This window comes from Felis catus, chromosome F2 (assembly GCF_018350175.1).
Source record: "Felis catus isolate Fca126 chromosome F2, F.catus_Fca126_mat1.0, whole genome shotgun sequence".
In the NCBI taxonomy this organism is placed as follows: Eukaryota; Metazoa; Chordata; class Mammalia; order Carnivora; family Felidae; genus Felis; species Felis catus.
This window is the reverse complement of record NC_058385.1, coordinates 79,528,911-79,546,327: the sequence shown is the minus strand read 5'-3', so window position 1 is coordinate 79,546,327 and position 17,417 is coordinate 79,528,911. Positions and strand designations below refer to the sequence as shown.

General features: G+C 61.3%; 1 protein-coding gene across 6 annotated transcripts in view; it reads left to right on the top strand.

Moving 5' to 3' along the window:
- TRAPPC9 (trafficking protein particle complex subunit 9) overlaps positions 1–17,211 on the top strand; it is a 568,648-nt gene extending 551,437 nt beyond the window's left edge. For all 6 annotated transcript variants that reach the window (XM_023248408.2, XM_045049847.1, XM_045049848.1 and 3 more), the window contains 2 exons: positions 15,817–16,037; positions 16,582–17,211. In XM_023248408.2, the coding sequence (XP_023104176.1) occupies positions 15,817–16,037; positions 16,582–16,749 (389 nt within the window). In that variant the 3' untranslated portion in view covers positions 16,750–17,211. The remainder of the gene's footprint in view (positions 1–15,816; positions 16,038–16,581) is intronic.
- Positions 17,212–17,417: the final 206 nt, after the last annotated feature.

Sequence of the window (17,417 nt, the reverse complement as noted above, 5' to 3'; positions counted from 1 at the left end):
GAGAGAGAGAGAGAGAGAGAGAGAGAGAGAGACAGAACATGAGCGGGGAGGGGCAGAGAGAGAAAAAGGGAGACACAGAATCCGAAGCAGGCTCCAGGCTCCGAGCTGTCAGCACAGAGCCCGACGCGGGGCTCGAACTCACAAACCACGAGATCATGACCTGAGCCAAAGTCGGATGCTCAACAACCGACTGAGCCACCCAGGCGCCCCAGGCTGGACTCAATGGCATATTGGTCGGCTTAGCAGGAAGCAGGCCAGTTATTCCTCAGGACGGCCTTTGCGGCCCCGCTGACCGGCCCCGGCGCTGCCCTCGAAAAGGCCTCCTCCCCTCTTGCTTGGCCTCTGCCAGCCTCCGAGCAGAGCCCTGCCTGAGCTGCCTGGTGGAGGGGCGAGGGCTCTTGGCTCCTGTGCTGGAGTCCCACTCGGTGCCTGTGGGTCCACGGGGCAGTCTTTCCTGCCTGTGTCACTGGCTGCCGCTGCCGCAGGGAACAGATGAAGGCACGCAGAAGGAAGCAGCGTGAGCTCTGCAGATTGAATCTCGGCTCTGGCAGGTGACCTGACCTCTGTGCGCCTCATCTGTAAAATGGGGACAGTAAGACTCCTTTGTCCTATCGCCCTTGGGAGGCTTGATGGGATCATCCGTCCAGTGGACTGAGAACAGTGCCAGGTGCACAGGGAGCCTTGAGAGAGTGGGAGTCAACGTGCTGTAGTGGTGGCCACTGCAGGGGGACTTTGGGAGTGCGGAGGCCAACGGCGGCCACAGGAAGGCGCCGTCCCTCCCCTCACACATCCCTTCATTCGCAGGCACTCGCTGGTCAGGAGACGGGTGAACCTCAGCCCCTGCCTCTGGGGCTCCCAGTATATGGGGACACAGCAGGGATAGGCGGGGACAGCCGGGGTCGCCCAGACTGCAGTTCGGAGGACGTTCAGAGCTCCAGCACCCCCACGCTGCGAGCGGGACAGCGTGCTTGCGTAGGCCTGCACGCAGAGAGCACCCTGCTCTCTGCAGCCCTTTGTCGTCCCGCATCCCTGCCGGGTGGGCGGTCTCGTCCCATCCTACAGATGAGGAGACTGAGGCTTGTCAGTCCTCGTCCACAGCAGCTCCAGGCAGGGCCCTCTGGGCATGTCCTTCCTGCTGAGCATTCTCTGCAAACCTGCAGCTGCTGTGTGTCGTCTGTGTGGTCACAGGACCAGGGAGCCCTTCCTCCAGGGATAGCTGTGCGGAAGCCTCCGGGTGGGAAGCCAGGTTGCCCTGGCGGGGTCATCCACACTTGCTATGGGATCAGTGCCCCCTCGAGGCGGCACAGTGACAGCTGTGACCCGCAGCAGCCACTCACGCCATCAAGACAGCGCCCCCCAAGAGCGCACTGCCTGACCTGGTGGACAGCTGCCATCAGAGTGGCCCCTCAGGACACATCCCTCGGGCCATGGGGAGATCCCAGGACTCCCAGATCCCGCCCTCCCAGGCCTAGAACGTGCATTCAGGGAAGCCACCCGTCGGTGGAGACAGGCAAGAGGTCTGTCCTGAGAGCAGAGGCCCAGAGGCCAGCTGTGGGGCCTGCCAAGGCCCTTCTCCGACTCTGTCTGCCTGGACGCCCCCTCAGCCTAAGCCCAGCTCAGCCCCAGGGGTTGTGCGTGCAGAGGTGCTGCCTGGCCCCAGGCTCCTCCTCTGCACACCCGAGAGAACCCAGCCAACACAGAGGGGCAGCGGCCTGAGGACATGTGTCTCTGTGCCGGGGTGGCGGGGGCCGAGGGGCCACGGAGGACCAGCAGATGGGAGCTGGCCAGGGCCGCAGGGAGACCTGCCTCAGGGATGCGGTAAATACACACGCGTTTGCAGGGCATATGCCTCCACCGGGGAGAGCTGGGATCTCATGCACATCCTGCCCTCTGGGGCCTCTGGGATGTTCAGCCCTAGTCGGAGAAGCCCAGGCTGGGAGCATTGCTCCTGGAGCCTCAGTCAGGGGGATCGCTTCCGACGAGGGTCTTCAGGTCCAGCACGCATCCCACGTGTCACCCTGGGACACCTGGGGCGCCTAACCCTCAGGAGTCTCTGCCCTGACGTCCCCCTGTACTGTCCTGGGGTGGGCTGTGGGCTGGTGGGCTCCTTGCCCTGCCCTTGGTCTATGCAGGGCTCAGTCTCCCCCTACTCCGTGAGCTCCCCGGGCCTGCCACCCCCTATGCATTCCTGCACTGCCGGCCCTCGCCCCGGGGAAGGCAGAAGGCGAGGGACCCTGCCCCCTGACCGTGTCCTTGTGAACCAAAGGCAGTGATGGACTCCCTGGGGCACCCATTCACACGGCCGGGAGCAGCCCTGACCCTGTTCCCAGTTAAGCACAGGGCAGCAGGCTCACCAGCACCCTGTTTGTCCAGCTGCCCCTGTGGTTTGGCCTCTCCGGCCGCTCGGAAGGTTCTTTGGTGGCCCAAGTCATTCCCCACTGACTGTGTGTGCTCCGGGACGCTGTGGTTCTGTGGCAAGCTTGGGCTGTTGCCACTCGAAGAGTCTGTCCAACATGATGAACGTTGACCCGCCAGATGTCAGGCCCTGGGCTGTGTGTGGGAGTGGGGGGAGGCCCCTGGCAGTGTCTGGTATACTGTGGGAGCTGACGTCCCACCCTGGCCCAGTAGAAAGAGGGGTCTGGACGTGCACTTGGAGGGGCTGAGCCCAGGCATGAGAACCATAAAGTAATAGCCCGTTTTGAAATCATCCAGCCCGTTCCTCTCATGTAGCAGATAAGGAAGCAGACAGGGAAGCTCAGAGAGGTTAAGTGATTTACCTAAGGTCACACAGCAAGCGGTGGATTGGCTGAGTTCATTCTTCAGTTAGTTCAGTGAACGAACCCTGAGCCCCTACCCTTGAGCAGCTAGTCTCCGCCCGAAGGCAGTCTGTCAACAGAAAACTCTTGAGTAGGGGCAGTTCCCGGTATGGCAAGGAGCTGGGTGCAGTATGTAGGAAGGCTTCCAGGAGGAGGTGCTGCTTGAGCTGAGTTTTGAAGAGGCCAGTAGGAGTCAGCGAGGGGAGGCTCTGAGGGGCACTGCATATGGCTGTGGGGGGTTGACATGTGGAGGTGGTCTCAGGGTGCTGGGGGAGAGCGACCACAGGGAGGGAGAAGCAGACCGCCTTCACCTTGGTCTGGACTACTCTGCAGGAGCAGTCGGCATCATTCATTCCTACGTCCCACGTCACTTGATGTCTTCTCTCCAGAAAACCCTCTGTCTTCTGCTGGGCAGCCGAGGAGGCCGGAGTCCTGGCTTTGGGGCCTGGCCGGTGGCAGGCCTGCAGATCCTGGTGGAGGCCCCGTGTGAGCTGGCCCCGCAGGCGAGGGGGTCCGAGGCTGGGATGGCGTCGTGCGGCGAGAGCAGGGCTGGGTGCAGGAGCGCGGAGCTGTGCCAGGGCTCCCCGGGTGGCGAGGCCGGCTCTGTGTAGAAAGGCCCGAGAAAAGATGAAACCTGAGAGAGTGACAAGGCACAGACATTGCTCGGGGACGGGGGAGTCATTTCACACTCTCCGAAAGACGAGTCTTCCTTCTTCTCCTTCTCCTTCTCCTTCTCTTTCTCCTTCTCCTTCTCCTTCTCCTTCTCCTTCTCCTTCTCCTTCTCCTTCTCCTTCTCCTTCTCCTTCTCCTTCTCCTTCTCCTTCTCCTTCTCCTTCTCCTTCTCCTTCTCCTTCTCCTTCTCCTTCTCCTTCTCCTTCTCCTTCTCCTTCTCCTTCTCCTTCTCCTTCTCCTTCTCCTTCTCCTTCTCCTTCTCCTTCTCCTTCTCCTTCTCCTTCTCCTTCTCCTTCTCCTTCTCCTTCTCCTTCTCCTTCTCCTTCTCCTTCTCCTTCTCAGAAAGACGTCTTTGCCTAATGCTACCAGCCAACAGGCACGTCCTCCGTGGTTTTCTCCCCTTTGATCTCCGGTTGTCTCAGCGTGTCCAAATCCAGGCGGTTGAAGGGGGCGGGCACACTGGAGGCTCCTCTCCCTTGGGCGGTGTGTTCCCTGTCCCCTAGGAAGGAGCGGGGACCCGGCTGCAGTGCACCCAGCGAGGCCTCCGAGCCATGCTCCCGAGTGTCGGGAGCTTGGGCACGCGAGCGCTGGAGGCCTGTGGGTGTCACGGCTCGGCGTTGTGACAGCCGCAGCTTTCAGGGACCTCACACCAACCTTATTGTGTTTAGGGTTCATGCTGTTCTGGGGGGGCCTTTCTGGAGCTCAGTGGGGGACCCCAGTTCTGCCCCTTCTGTGGCCCCTCTCTCCACTTCTAGTCTTCTCTGTGGAGATGGGGATTGTGGGACGGATGTGTTTGTGGGCCAGGTTTGGGGGGTGTCATTTCCCCAGCTGTCCCCTGAGCAGGACTCAGTCCCGTGTTCACACTCGCTGCTGTGTGCCCAGGAGGAAAGGGCATGGCTTGGTGAATACCCGGCCGGCCTCTGCCACCAGAACCTCAAGTTCAAGCAAGTGTTCCTTGAGGGAAGAGCAGGGAGGGCTCCCTGGTGGAGGGGGCGTATGAGCAGGGCTTTGAGATGCAGAACTGGGAGGTTGCGTGCCAGTGAGAGGAGACAGGAGCCCAGCACAGACGGCAGGGTGGGTGCAGACAGCTGCAGGCACCGCCGTGAGCGTGGAGCCCTCGGGCGAGGGGTGTGCACCGGCTCTGGTGCCTGGGGGACCCGGGCTGGGGCTCTGCCCTTACTTACAGCCTCTGCCACTGAGGTAGCCGTGTCAGTGTGCTCCGAGCCACTGCCTTGCGGTCCCCTGCCCCAGGCCCCCATGCCTGTTGGGCAGGCTCCGCCCTCACCCTCGTGTGTCTCCTCCACTCCATGTGCCAGGTGGTGCGGGCTTGGTGCCCGCATTCAGCTGAGGAAGCAGCTTCTGAAGGGGCTCACCTGGCCCTCCGCTTGGCATCTGAGCTCTGCCATCTACCTGTGTGGCCTGAGGGCACCGGCCTGGAGGCTGTGGAGGGTGTCTGCGGCTGGGACCCCAGACCAGTGTGCGGTGTTGGGGACGCGTGTTTCTCCCTGTGTTCGAGGCGGTGGTTCGCTGTGGTCCACAGGCAGCCACGGGCCGCGCCAGGATGCAGCCCGAGACCTGTCTGCTGGGGGCAGCGCTCCCTTCCTGCCAGAGCTCGCCCCCACCCCTACCCTGGACTCCGCCCCCTGAGCCCCCCGCAGCACTGGACGCCCTGTGCCAGGCGTGCTGATGGCCGGCCGGGTTCAGGAGGCCGGAGAGCCTCTCGGTGAGAGAATTCTGAGTGGCACGGGCCTCCTCTGCCAGTCCAACCCGCCTTAATTTTAATTTAATTCCCTTTAATCTTTAATGAAAAGTTGTAAAAGTAAATTATTTACCCAAGAGAGCCAAACGGCTCCTCAGGAGCTGTTCTCCACTTGAGGGTAATTACACGTGTGGGCCTTGAACAGGCTCCCTCCCTGGATGCCGAGGAGGAGGCATTCTGGTTTATGAACTAATTAGCTACCTCAATAACTGGTAAAAATGCATGCCATTTGGTGGATTGAGAGCAAAGCTCCGGCCTCAACTGGTGCACACCCTGACAGTCGCCGATGGGGGCAGAGAGAGCCTGTGTTCCAGCCCTGTGACCCGCAGGAACCCCGGGAGCTGAGCTCTCCGAAAACAGCACTGTGGTTCTGGGCAGACAAGCTGGCCCTCCTCCTGCCGGCCACTGTCCATCTCCGGCCAGCCCCGTCCGAGCAGCACACCCGACGGAAAGACTCGCTTCCCCCAGTGCTGGAGGCTCACAGAGCCGCGGCAACAGCGAGGGGGCTGTGTGGTCTGTCACCCCCTCCCCAGCTGTGCACGGCCTTTCTGGGCACGATACCCTTGTCCCAAACACCATCACCCCCCCTCCTGGGCGTGTCCATGCTTCTAACCTCTTTTCTAAACCCTCTCTCAATATACAAGAAAGCAGCAAAATTAAACCGAAAATTCCTTGACTAAAAGGGACCATATTTGGCATAATTGGTCAAGACCTGTAGGAGAGGGTGTGTGTGTGTGTGTGTGTGTGCGTGTGCACACGTGTGTGTACGTGTATAGACTACAACACGGCTCACTGAGGGCCGACGTGGTGGTCTAGATTGGTACACCATTGGCTCTGGGCTTCCTAACAGCCAAAGAGAAAAGGTCAGTTACTTGGCTCTTGTTGGTAAAGAGGAAAGATATGGCAGTTGACTAGTACATTGGCATTAGAGAAAATTCTCCACTTTTTACTGGATTCTTGGAAACTGCAGAGTTGCCTGCTAGATGTGCCCCAGGACAGCCGCCCAGCTGCTGCCAGGGAGGAGGGTGCAACCCGGGGCCTCACCTTACCTCTCCTCCCATCCCAGGATTCGCTTGTCTGTCCACTTGAAGTTCTTTCACTTCATTTAAAGAGTGACAAAGCTTCTCAATTAATGCCTGAGCCACGCCTCACCTGAATCAAATGTGACTGTAAAATTTAGGCCCACCCCAAATTTATGTGGACGAGAAAAACGTGTGTCCTGTGAAGTTGAAGTTTCGCGTCTGCTTTAACTTCCAAAACCTGAGACACCTCAGCTGTTCTTGGGTCTTCACCTAATTGGTGTCTATTGCTTTGTTCTTACGTCCTTGAATTTTTCTTTATCCCAAATTAGACACTTGTGCCTAAAGTCTACTTGGCCATCCCATCTCTTACCGTCAGCAAAGGCAGGGAGAGGCGAGTTGTGGGGGGAGGGCGGGGAGGGCGTCCTTGCTAGGAGTTTGAGCTCAGCTGGCCGTGGGAGCCTGGTCCTAAAGGAGAAGTGAGCCGGTTGTCACATAAGCCAGTTGAGCAAGAGGTCCACCCTTTTTACCCCTGAAGGTGATTTGCACATGATCTTGGGGCAGACTGGTATTTTAGGAGGTCCCGCCCCGGCTTCCTCTCCTGCCCTCCCTGCTCCTCTGTGCTGCCCGCTCTGGGTGAGACTGTGGACGCGGGCACATCGCCATTATATGCTCAGCGCCACCACAGACCCAGAAAGCCAGACACTCGGGACACAGCACGGCCAGGAAGTTCTTTCTCTTTTGAAAAGTCTACTGTGGGTCGGAACCCCCAGGGCTGTTCACAGCTGGTTAGCAGATGTCTCCTGATTGGCTAGGAGCACGCCCCTGCCCGTGACCCCTCACATAGCCTCTCTGCACAGAGCAGACTGGACAGACAACCGTGGGCCTCGCAGCCGAGCCTGACTGCCTGCCTGCCTACCTCTGACCTGCGCATCCTCGGGATCATTCTCCTCGCGGAGGCCCCCCTGCAATTCTGTGACCCCCGCTTCCAACCTGCCCCTCACCTGCAGCCACACTTTCAGACCCTGCTTGTCCCAGGGTCTGGTCCTGGGCTCCGGTAGGAGTGGGAGCTAAGGGTTTGGGATTCCAGAAGGTTCTCACAGCTATGCAGGCTGAGTAATGACTTCACAAAAGAGCCCTTCGGAACACCCACCCACCCCGTGGGGCAGCAAGGTCCGCTGCGGCATGACCAGACGTGGCCAAACCAGAAATACCCAGGAAACCATCGGGAAATGTTGCTTCATCCCCACTAGGGTGGCTGGAACCAGAAAGGCCACAACAGCAGGTGTTGGGAGGCTATGCAGAAACCGGAACCCCGTGCACTGCGGGTGGGAATGTGAAACAGTCCCACTGCTGTGGAAAGCAGCCTGCTGGCTCCTCGGGTTAAATATAGTCCCCATGTGACCTGGCGACTCGACTCTGAGGTATGTGCCCTGGGGTGACAAAGACCCGCATCCGCGCAGACCGTGCCCATGGGAGTCCACGGTACCGCTGCTCCTGACAGATGTCAGTGGACACAACCCAAATGTTGGTGACGGACGGATGGACAGATGAACAAGGTGTGGTATGTCCACACGGGAGCCCTGTCCTATGGTAGGAAGGATGACCCTTGACGGCAGGATGCTGAGTGAAACCAGGCAGACACAGAGACCACATATGCGTGATTCTCCTCCTGGTGAAGTCCAGAAGAGCCAGGACGTCGGTCGGTGGTCATTCAGGTCTGGGGGAACGGGGAGGGGGGGTGAGGCTAAGGGAATGGAGGTTCTTCTTGGAGCGATGAGAACATCCTCAAATCATCCGTGGTGATGGCTGCACAGCTCTGGAAATGTACTAACAACATTGAATTGTCCCCTGTAAATGGAAGAGCCGTGGGGTCTGTGAAGTATATTTCAGTAAAGCTCTGGAGTGCAGGGGTGCAGGGGGAGCTCGGCCCGGCCCACCACGCAGCAGGGCCAGCTCCTGAGACTGTCTGCACCAGCGAGGGTGCCGGCCCGGCGGGTTGTTCTGGGCACTGAATGAGACAACACCATGGAGCCTTCGAGCAGAAGCTAGGATACAGCGGGTGCTCGAGGAACCAACAAGAACAGGGAAGCCAGTGCCAGGCATACCGGAGGCCTGGCTGCAGGGGCCGAGTCGGGACAAGCCCCTTCCACTGCGCTTTCCACCTTCTCTGGGCTTCTTCAGATCATGGAAACTTCTGGGGTGAAATGCATGCAGTAGATTGGTGCATCCCCAGACCGTACCTCCGCATCTCCAAGGCACCAGGAACAGGTTGCTCCTTCCTGGCACCGCTTGCGAACTGGAGCAGAGCTCAGCAGAGTCAGCGTTTGACAGGAACCCAGGCAGGGACCTAAACTAGCCCCGTGTCTGCCTCCCGGGAGCCTTCGTGGCCAAGCAGAGCTGCTCTGGCCCCCCCTGGGGAGAGATAGGAAACTGACGCTGGAGGGCAGAGACCTATCCCAGAAGCGGGACCCCGGCCCCTCATACCGATTCCGAGACCTGGATGACAGGCTCCCCATCCGGGCGGTCTCCCCTGGGGACTTGGGGGCAGCCCCTGCTTACCTCACTGGCCCACAGCAGGCTCTCCAGGGGCCAGGCCGTTGGGCCCAGGCCCTGGCAGCTGTATCAGCTTCCTGCACCTCAGGGTCCCTTAGCAATAGTCACACCGCTCTGTGTGCCCTCCAGTAGGGACAGGAGGTTGCCAGTCGAGGGCTTGGCCCCGAGTAAGACACCAGCAGGTGGGGGCAACACCTGGGGTCCTACCCCCACCCGGGGTGCTCACCTCTCCCCCATCTCGTGGCTCGCTCCGCACCTCAACCCCCACCCAACGGTGGCTGCCCTCGGCCAAAGAGCAGGCTGGCACCGGCAGCTTCTTCCTCCTCGCGCCTCTCCAGAGTGGGCCCCCCGGGGCCCTTCCCTCATCCCTGCTTCTATTTATAGCCTGTGCTTCTGCCAGAGCCCGGGGACGTGCTGTAGCATAAACGTGGCAGCGGTTTCGGGAAGAATTCTGGGCCAGACAAAATTAAGTCCGTGACTCTGGCTGGTATTAAAAGTGAAGGAGAAGCAGGGCCGGGGGCGGAGGGAGAAGGTGGACCCGATTTAATGCTTTGAGGGAAGAGACTAATCTGCTCTCAGGAGATTTCTTACAACATGAGATTCTCCTGCATGAATAATGTCCTCCACGAAAGCTTGGTGGACGAGTCAGGGACCCGGAGCCAGGAAGTGGCAGGTTGATCTGAACGAACGTCCTCCCCACAGGGCACTTCGGGGACGCGGCCCAGTCTCCCTGAGTCACAAGTTACGGACGAGTGACTGGGGGCCTCAAGGGGGCAGGGCGTGGCCAGCCCCAAAGCGCACACATGCACTCCTTCACCCGGCCTCTCAGTCACCCCGCAGATAGCAAGCAGCGAGTGCCCGCCTGGCCTGGTGCTGGGGACACAGCAGGTGCCAGTTCTCCCGGAGTGTCCAGGGAAGAAGGAACACAGTTAATATTAAACAAATGGGTAAACAAGAGATAAGATGTCGAGGGTGACAGAGGGGTCGTGAAGAGGAAAAAGGACAGGAAGACTTTTCACTGAGTGGTCCGAAATGGCCTGAGGACAGGGCCAAGGTGGCAAGGGTAGCAGGTGCAGAAGCCCAGGGCAGGTGCGTGCCAGGCGTGCTGGAGGGGCAGGAAGGAGGTCGTGTGGTTAGAGCAGGAAGTGGGGGGACCCTGGCTGGAGCCACGCAGGGCCTGGGAAGCCAGGGTCAGTAGCCATGGTCTAATCGAACCTCCCTTTCATTCTGAGTATAAAGAGAAGCCACAGGCCAGCCAAGGGTCAACCAAGGGGGTGACAAGATCGAATGGCATTTTTACACCGTCCCTTTGACTGTTGTGTGGAAAAGGGTAGAACAGGAAGTGTGGACATAGGGAGGCCTGCCAGGAAGCTGGCCAGGGCTAGGGTGGAGAAGGGAGTGGTGGCCACTGACCAGCGGTCGCACCAATGTGCTGGGTGTGGGTGCCGAGGTGGAGTGGCCTCCGTGTGACCATCAGGTGCAAGGCGGGGCCCCTGTGATGACATCAGGCCCACCCGATACTCCAGGATCATCTCCCCATCTCAGGATCCCTAATCTCATCACAGCCGCAAAGTGCCTTTGTCACACAAGGGAACATATTCCACAGGTCCCAGGGATTATGATGTGGACATCTTTAGAGGGGTGTTATTCTGTCTCCACACCATCCCTGTGGCAGCAAAGCAGACTCAGGGTTCTGGAAGGTGGGACCCTCCAAAGCCGGAGACTTGTCTCTCCTGCTCTCCGCTCCCAGGTGGGGGTGCCCCGTGCACAGCTGCCGGGCACCTGTCGCTGGCATGGGGGGGGGGGGCAGGTGGGCACCTTGTGGGCTGGCCCCTCCTGGGGCTCCGCTTCCCTGAGGCTGGGATGTTCTGGGTCCTGGCCGTGCGGGCTCACAGGCTGCGCGTCTGTCCCTTCTGTCGCTGGCTCCTAGCCCCTCGCTGCCAAGGCCCCGCTCCCCAGCAACACCCAGTCCTCTGGGTGAAGAAGGGTGCTGGGGAGTCTGCAGTGGTGTGACAGCCCCATGGGCCCGACCTGTACCCACAGCGTGGGTGCCAGTCACAGTGGTAACAGCACCAGTCAGACCAGCCCTGAGGCCACCGTGCACCCCCAGCTCCGCTCACACACACCTGATTCTCACAAAAGCCCCCGAAACGCGTTCTGCTGTCCCACCTAAAAGAGCAGAAGCCGAGGCTCAGAGAAGGCAGGCAGTGGTGGGTGCAGACGCGGACGGCAGGATCACCCCACCCCCACCTGCAGAGGGACATGGGGGGGGTCCCCACTAGTGTGGGGGAAAATGGGGCAGGTGGCCCTGGAGGTCAAGGGGAGAAATTAGGCCCCACTCACGCCGACACCAGATGAGCCCACCCCACACGCCATAGAAAGGCACCATGGTGGTCGTGGGGGAACACTCGAGTGGGGACGTGCCGCCTACGTGGGACACATCACACACGCTGGTGTCCCCGCCCACCTGCAGGGGGCCGGCTGGCCGGTCCACTGTGCACACAGAGCGGGAGCTCCTTGTCGCAGTCTTGCCGCAGTCCCAGGCTCTCAAGGTCCCAGTCTTGCCGTGAACGGGTAGACATTGCACCCGCCTTCCCCGTGTGAAGGCAGTGGGCTGACCTGATGGGGAGGCCTTCACAAGGGCCTCTGCAGACAGGACTCAAACCGAGAAGCTGGAGCTGAGCCCAGCATGTGCCACAGGCCCGCGGTGACTGGGTGGTCTTCGTCCCCTCCCCGGCACGTTAGAAATGACTCCAGAACAGCTCGCCTTTGAGAAGTATTTAGTTATCCAACCCCATCCCCTTCCCGGTGAGTCCCGTGAACCACTGGCGGAAAGCTCAGTCTTCTCCTCTGGTCCCGGCTGCCTCTGCCCGCTGTGCCCAGAAGGGCCCTCCTCCCAGGATGGGACACAGCTGGCCCGGTTCAGAGCCAGAGCCCGGCGTGTGCTGGGGAAGCAGTGCCAGTGGGGTTACAGACCCCACCTGAGCACAGCCAGCATCCTCCACGTCCCCAGCATCTTTGGGCTTATCTTCAGCAGGTTTCTGAAACAGCCCTCGACCCCCGACCCCCGGGTCCCAGGGGAGACCGGCCTCACCACCCTTCTCGATTCAGGAAGCCTGTCCTTCTCTCAAGGAACTACAGCCCTCTGCTCTGCCCCGCTGTGTCCTCCCAGTGACCTGGGAAGGTTTGGTGCCCGGATCTGAGATACTGGACTGCAGAAAGGAAGGAAACAGCTGCTTTCTGAGCGTAGAAGTTCCCTAATTTGACCCTGGCAGTCATTATGGGTGCCAGGTCTGGGGGGGCACGCCCTGCACTCCCAGTTTGCCTGGTACCTGGGGTTTTCTGGGTGCAGGACTCCCAGCACTCAGGCCAGGATGGTGGGGACAGGTGTCACCCTGTGAGGGAGGACACAGCCCTCAGGCCAGGATGACAGGGACAGTTGTCACCCTGTGAGGGAAGACCCAGCAGGTGGCAAGACAGGTGGGTCCTGCCCCTCTGGAGGGCCACAGCCTGTTTCCCAGGGGCCCAGCAGTCACATCTACGAGTAAGAGCCAAAGATCTGGGGGCCCAGCGGGGACTGCTCACCTCAGACCAGGGCAGGGAAGGCCTGGCTGGGTCCTCTGTTCTCTCTCTGGTCGTCAGCCCTACGCCAGGCCTCTGAGGCCAGGATCAGTATCCCAGCTTTGCAGATGAGGTGAAGGACACTCAGGTGGGCAGAGGCCTCTCCCAGGATGAAGGGTCAAGGCAAAGTTGACACCCCAGCCCAGCCTGCTGCTTAGCCAGGGGCCCGTCCCCCACCCCTGCTGCCCTGGCCTGGCCACAAGTCCCTGCTCCTTCTGGAGAGTGCTGAGGGAAGGTCACCACCAGTACCTGCGTGCGGAGCCTTGTCTCCCCTCTCCCCTGCCGGGGTGGGGGGCGGAAGGCAGACAGAGCTGGAGGCCAGGGAAGGGTTAACAGCACCCACAGGCGGGCTGGGGGCCGCTCTGCAGATGAGCCAGAGGCCAGTCCTCAGCTGCCCTAGCAAGCCCGCGACCCACACAATTCTCTGCAAGGAAAAAAAGAGCAGAGATGTAATGAGCCAGCCACCCTTCACTGATTTGCACATAATCGTGTCTTTCCCTTAATGGAACCACCAACCGAGGCGCCCTGACACCTGCTCCCTCCATTTTCCCCATTTGATTCAAGAGGTTTAGGTGGTGCCGGGTCACGTCCAGTTCAGCATTGAGCAGACATTAGGGTTACCGGGCTGGCCTGTGCCTGCACTTGGTGACAGCCTGTCCTCCGGGCCGTGTAGCAGCTGCCCCCCACCCCCCCCCCCCACCGTTGCACACCTGGCTGTGTGGCTCAGCGTGGCCCAGCTCGTGGCCTGCCTGTCTGGACTGAGAACTTTCTGAAGGCTGGGACTTGCGCATTTCTCTGCTCCTGTCACCTTCGCTGCAGGTGCTAGCGGGATTTGTGGGGCGGGTGGCGAACGTTAGAGCGAGTGAATGTTATCCAGTGGTCTGGGGCGGGCGGCAGGGAGTGGGTTCTCCTCCTGGGGACGTGGGGTGGGCAAGGGGCAGGCCCTGGGGCTTCCTGGAGGTCAGTCTCCACTGGCGCCCCACACCCACACTCTCAGAGATATTTTCACTCATGTCCACTCCTGACACTGTATCCCAGGAACGTGAGGCAGGAATCCAGACAGAGCTCAGTATAAAAATGTGTACATCAGGGATGTTTATATACCGAAAAAGTGGACACGGCCTGCGTGGGGCTGGGTGGGTAGATTAGTTTATTGCTTTAATGGAATCCCCTGCAGGCTTTGAAAATGTGCTCACGGAAACATCAACATGTGGAACACGCTTATCTTCCGTGGTCCCAGAGAGCAGCTACCGGGCCACGGTACTGAAGACACATGGAAGTCGGCACCGTGACGCTGAGTGTGGCTGGGGGAAGGGCTGGGATTATGGGGGTTTATCAGAAAATGAGTTCTGTTTCTATGAACTTTTTAGAAAGTTCTAGAACTTTTCTAAAAACAGTTCTAGAACTGTTTCTATGAAGTTTTCCGTAACGTGTCGTAAAAGCTTGTGATTCTCAAGAAACAAAGGATGTGGGGGGCACTTCATCTCAGAAGGCTTTGCTGGAAGAACGGGCTTGGTGGGAAACGTGGGGTATTCTGGACCCGCAGCTCCCTCCCCCCACCCAGCTGCCCACGGAGCCCGTCCGGGCACGCCCCCTCTCTGTCCACACTCACACGCACGCTGCCCCTCATGCACACTCACCCCACCCACACCCACGCTCTCACACGCATACTCCCACTCATGCACACTCATACGCACACCCACACTGTCATTCGCATGCACACTTGCACTCCCACGCACACTCATACACACACACATGCATGCTCCCCCCACGCAATACTTACTCCCACCCATAACTTGCACGCTCTTACACACACGCGCACACACACACACGCACACACACGCTCATGCGCTCCGAGCCCTGGCTTGGCCACGCAGGGTCTGCTGCACAGATGCACACTCTCCCTGAGGACCGCACTCGCCCTGGAGGGAGGATCTCCCCCCCTCCACTCCAGGACAGGCCACCCTGACCTTCCCCCAAGCCTGCGCCTCCAGGACCCCGAGTGAGGAATCAGCCTCATGTGGATGCCCGGGCCCCCCGGCTGCCGGGCAGGAGGGTCTTCGCCACGGCCACCTGGCGACCCCAGCCGGCCCCCGCCATGGGAAGTGGTGATGACGGGGTCACGCTCATGAGCACGTGAAGAATCGTTACACGGCGGGGTGGGCGGGAGCGCTTCTGTGGCTCCAAGCAGTCCTCACGCGTGAGGACGTGCACACCCGCGGGTCGCGGTCACGTCACTCCTCCGTGGGCCCGTGGACATGACAGGGAGAGGTCGGTGAGGCGGGCTGGCAGCCGCACTGGTACCGGGTGATGCAAGGTCCCGATGCAGCCTTAGGACCCCCTCCCTGACCCCCACAACCTCCTGACCCGCCGTGTCGGCGTCTAGGGCCACCGTGAGAAGTTACCACCTGTGGGCTCCACGCAGCAGGGTCTGGAGTCCGGAAGGCCGAAGTCACGGTGCCGCGGGGCTGTGCTCCGCTCCAGAGGCCCCGGGGAAGGCTCCTTCCTGCGTCTTGCAGCTTCTCGTGCTGCGGCCCCCAGTCTCTGCCTCGTCTTCACAGGGGTTCTCCTCGGGGTCTGCTCTCCCCTTATCTGCCTGTCCTGAGAACGTCTCCTGCTCAGATCCCAGCCTGTGCCCCCGAGCCCTGCCTCCAGGCAGGTCCCCCAGACCGCCCCTCCCATCGTCCCACTGGGATGCGCTGGGGGCTCCGGGGGGCTGGGGGTCCCAGCACGGCACTTTCCGGTCCACCAGCCCCCACCCCCCTCTCCCCTGCACCTCTGCCCCCCAATCCCTGCTCTGCTCCTTGGGTTCCAGACCTTTCCCCAGCTGGCATCCTGTCACCTCTGGGGTGTCTGGGGGAAGCTGGGCAGGCCCTTCTGCGTGTGAATCAACAGTGTGTGTGGCAGAGGCCCAGCCAGGTGCCTACTGGCTGTTCGTCTTACAAACACCGTGCGCCACCCCTGCCACAGTCTTGCCCTGCGGTTCTGAGTCTCTCTCACCTGCAGGAGCCCCCACGGGCTGCCATCACGGTCCAGCCCTTTCAGGCAGGAGCACCTGGGAGACCCCTAGATGACCCGGGGCCCCTCCAGCGTGGCACACACCCTCTGGGTTACAGATCTGGTGCCCACACCTGTCTCCTCCAGCCTGCACATCAGGACGGCAAGGACCGGGCCACATGTCTGTGTCCCAGCACTCAGCCTACACGGAGGGGCTGGCTGCGTTCGTGGGGGAACAAGTGAGGGGGTGGATGGATGGATGGATGGACGGACGGACGGACGGGCGGATGGATGGATGGATGGTTGGATGGCTGGCTGGCTAGCAAGGCCAGCTGGGCGGTGCCCTTGACATTCTCGTGTCCTGTGACCCTTGCAGATGTGCTGGTGGACGGACAGCCATGTGACTGTGAGGCTGCAGCCTGCCGGGTGGGCGACCCTGTGCGTCTGGAGGTGCGGCTGACCAACCAGAGCCCGCGCAGCGTGGGGCCCTTCGCCCTCACCGTGGCCCCCTTCCAGGACCACCAGAATGGCGTGCACAACTACGACCTGCATGATGCCGTCTCCTTCGTGGGCTCCAGCACTTTCTACCTTGACGCGGTGCGTGGCGGTCTGTGAGCCCCAGAGCGGCCCCCACGGCCACTGTCCCGGTGCCCCCTGCCTTCCCCTGGTGGGGACGGGGACTTCCCTGACTCACCGTGGGCCTCACGTAGCTCACTTCTCTGTGTACTGAGTCCTGGCCGTGAACCAGGATGGCGAGACCTGGGGCCTTACTGCCGTCATCCCCGGCCCCTGCCCCTCTCGGTCAGCGCCCCCCGCTTCGCGGCAGCCTGCGGCCCAGGAGAACTGGGGAAGTCCACTGAGAGCAGCCCTCACGCCACTGAAATGACACCTCCCCCCGGCCACTCCCCACCCTGCCGGCACCCCCGGATGGTCCAGGGAGGGAAGTGCTATGCTCCTTCCAAAGCCAGAAGCTAAGGCTCAGAGAGGGACAGCCACCTGCTTGGGGGAGCACAGCAGGAAAGCCCTTGGGGGGGCCCTCCCCCCCACCCCATTGCCCCCACATCCAGGCAGGTTGAAGGGTCTCCTGGTGGCATTGGGGGTTGTGCTGCTCTGGGCTGACATCGCTCCCTCTTCCCCACAGGTGCAGCCCTCAGGCCAGTCGGCCTGCCTCGGAGCCCTGCTCTTCCTGTACACGGGTGACTTCTTCCTCCACATCCACTTCCACCAGGACAGTGCGAGCAAGGAGCTGCCGCCATCCTGGTTCTGCCTGCCCAGCGTGCACGTGCGGGCCCTGGACGCACAGGCCTGAGCCCCTCCCGCCCCCCTCGGGGTCCCTGTTCCTGTGGGCGCAGCTGGCCCGGCCTGGCCCCCGCCTTCCCTCCACCCGGCCCCAGTCTCGGCCCCTGCTCTTCCTCCCCTCTCTCCTGCGCCCCAGACACGGCAGCCTCACCCCTTCCTGGACTGGCCAGCAGGACCCTCCGCTGGAGCCTGGCATTAACCAAACCCCAGAGCGCAGCGCCCACCCGGCCCGGGCCCCGGGGTCCCTGCACCTGCTCCCGGGACCTGGGGATCACAACCCAGCTAGGAGAAAAAGACGGCACACGTGAGGCAGGGAACCCCCTGAGGCAGCCCCGGCAGGAGAGACGGCTTGGAGGGAGTCTGCCCCCAGCAGGCCGATGTCGGGGGGCCCGGGGCCATTCCCTGGCCAGGCCTGCGTGTCTGTGTGTCTGTGACAAGTTCTCCAATAAAAGGCCCGCCTTGCTTCTCTGCTGCTCCGCCTGTATCCACGCATCTGCTCGTCCAGTGTGGTCAGGGGGCCACCCACCCAGCCCGTCAGCCCCCAACTCCGGTAGGGACACGGAACAGAAATCCCCATGTCACACGTGGCTGGTGGCCCACGCGGTCGGGTCTATGTCTGTCTGTCTCTTCGACCCCAGCCCTGCCCTGTGCATGCGCTCCTTGGGCCTGGCTCCCCGG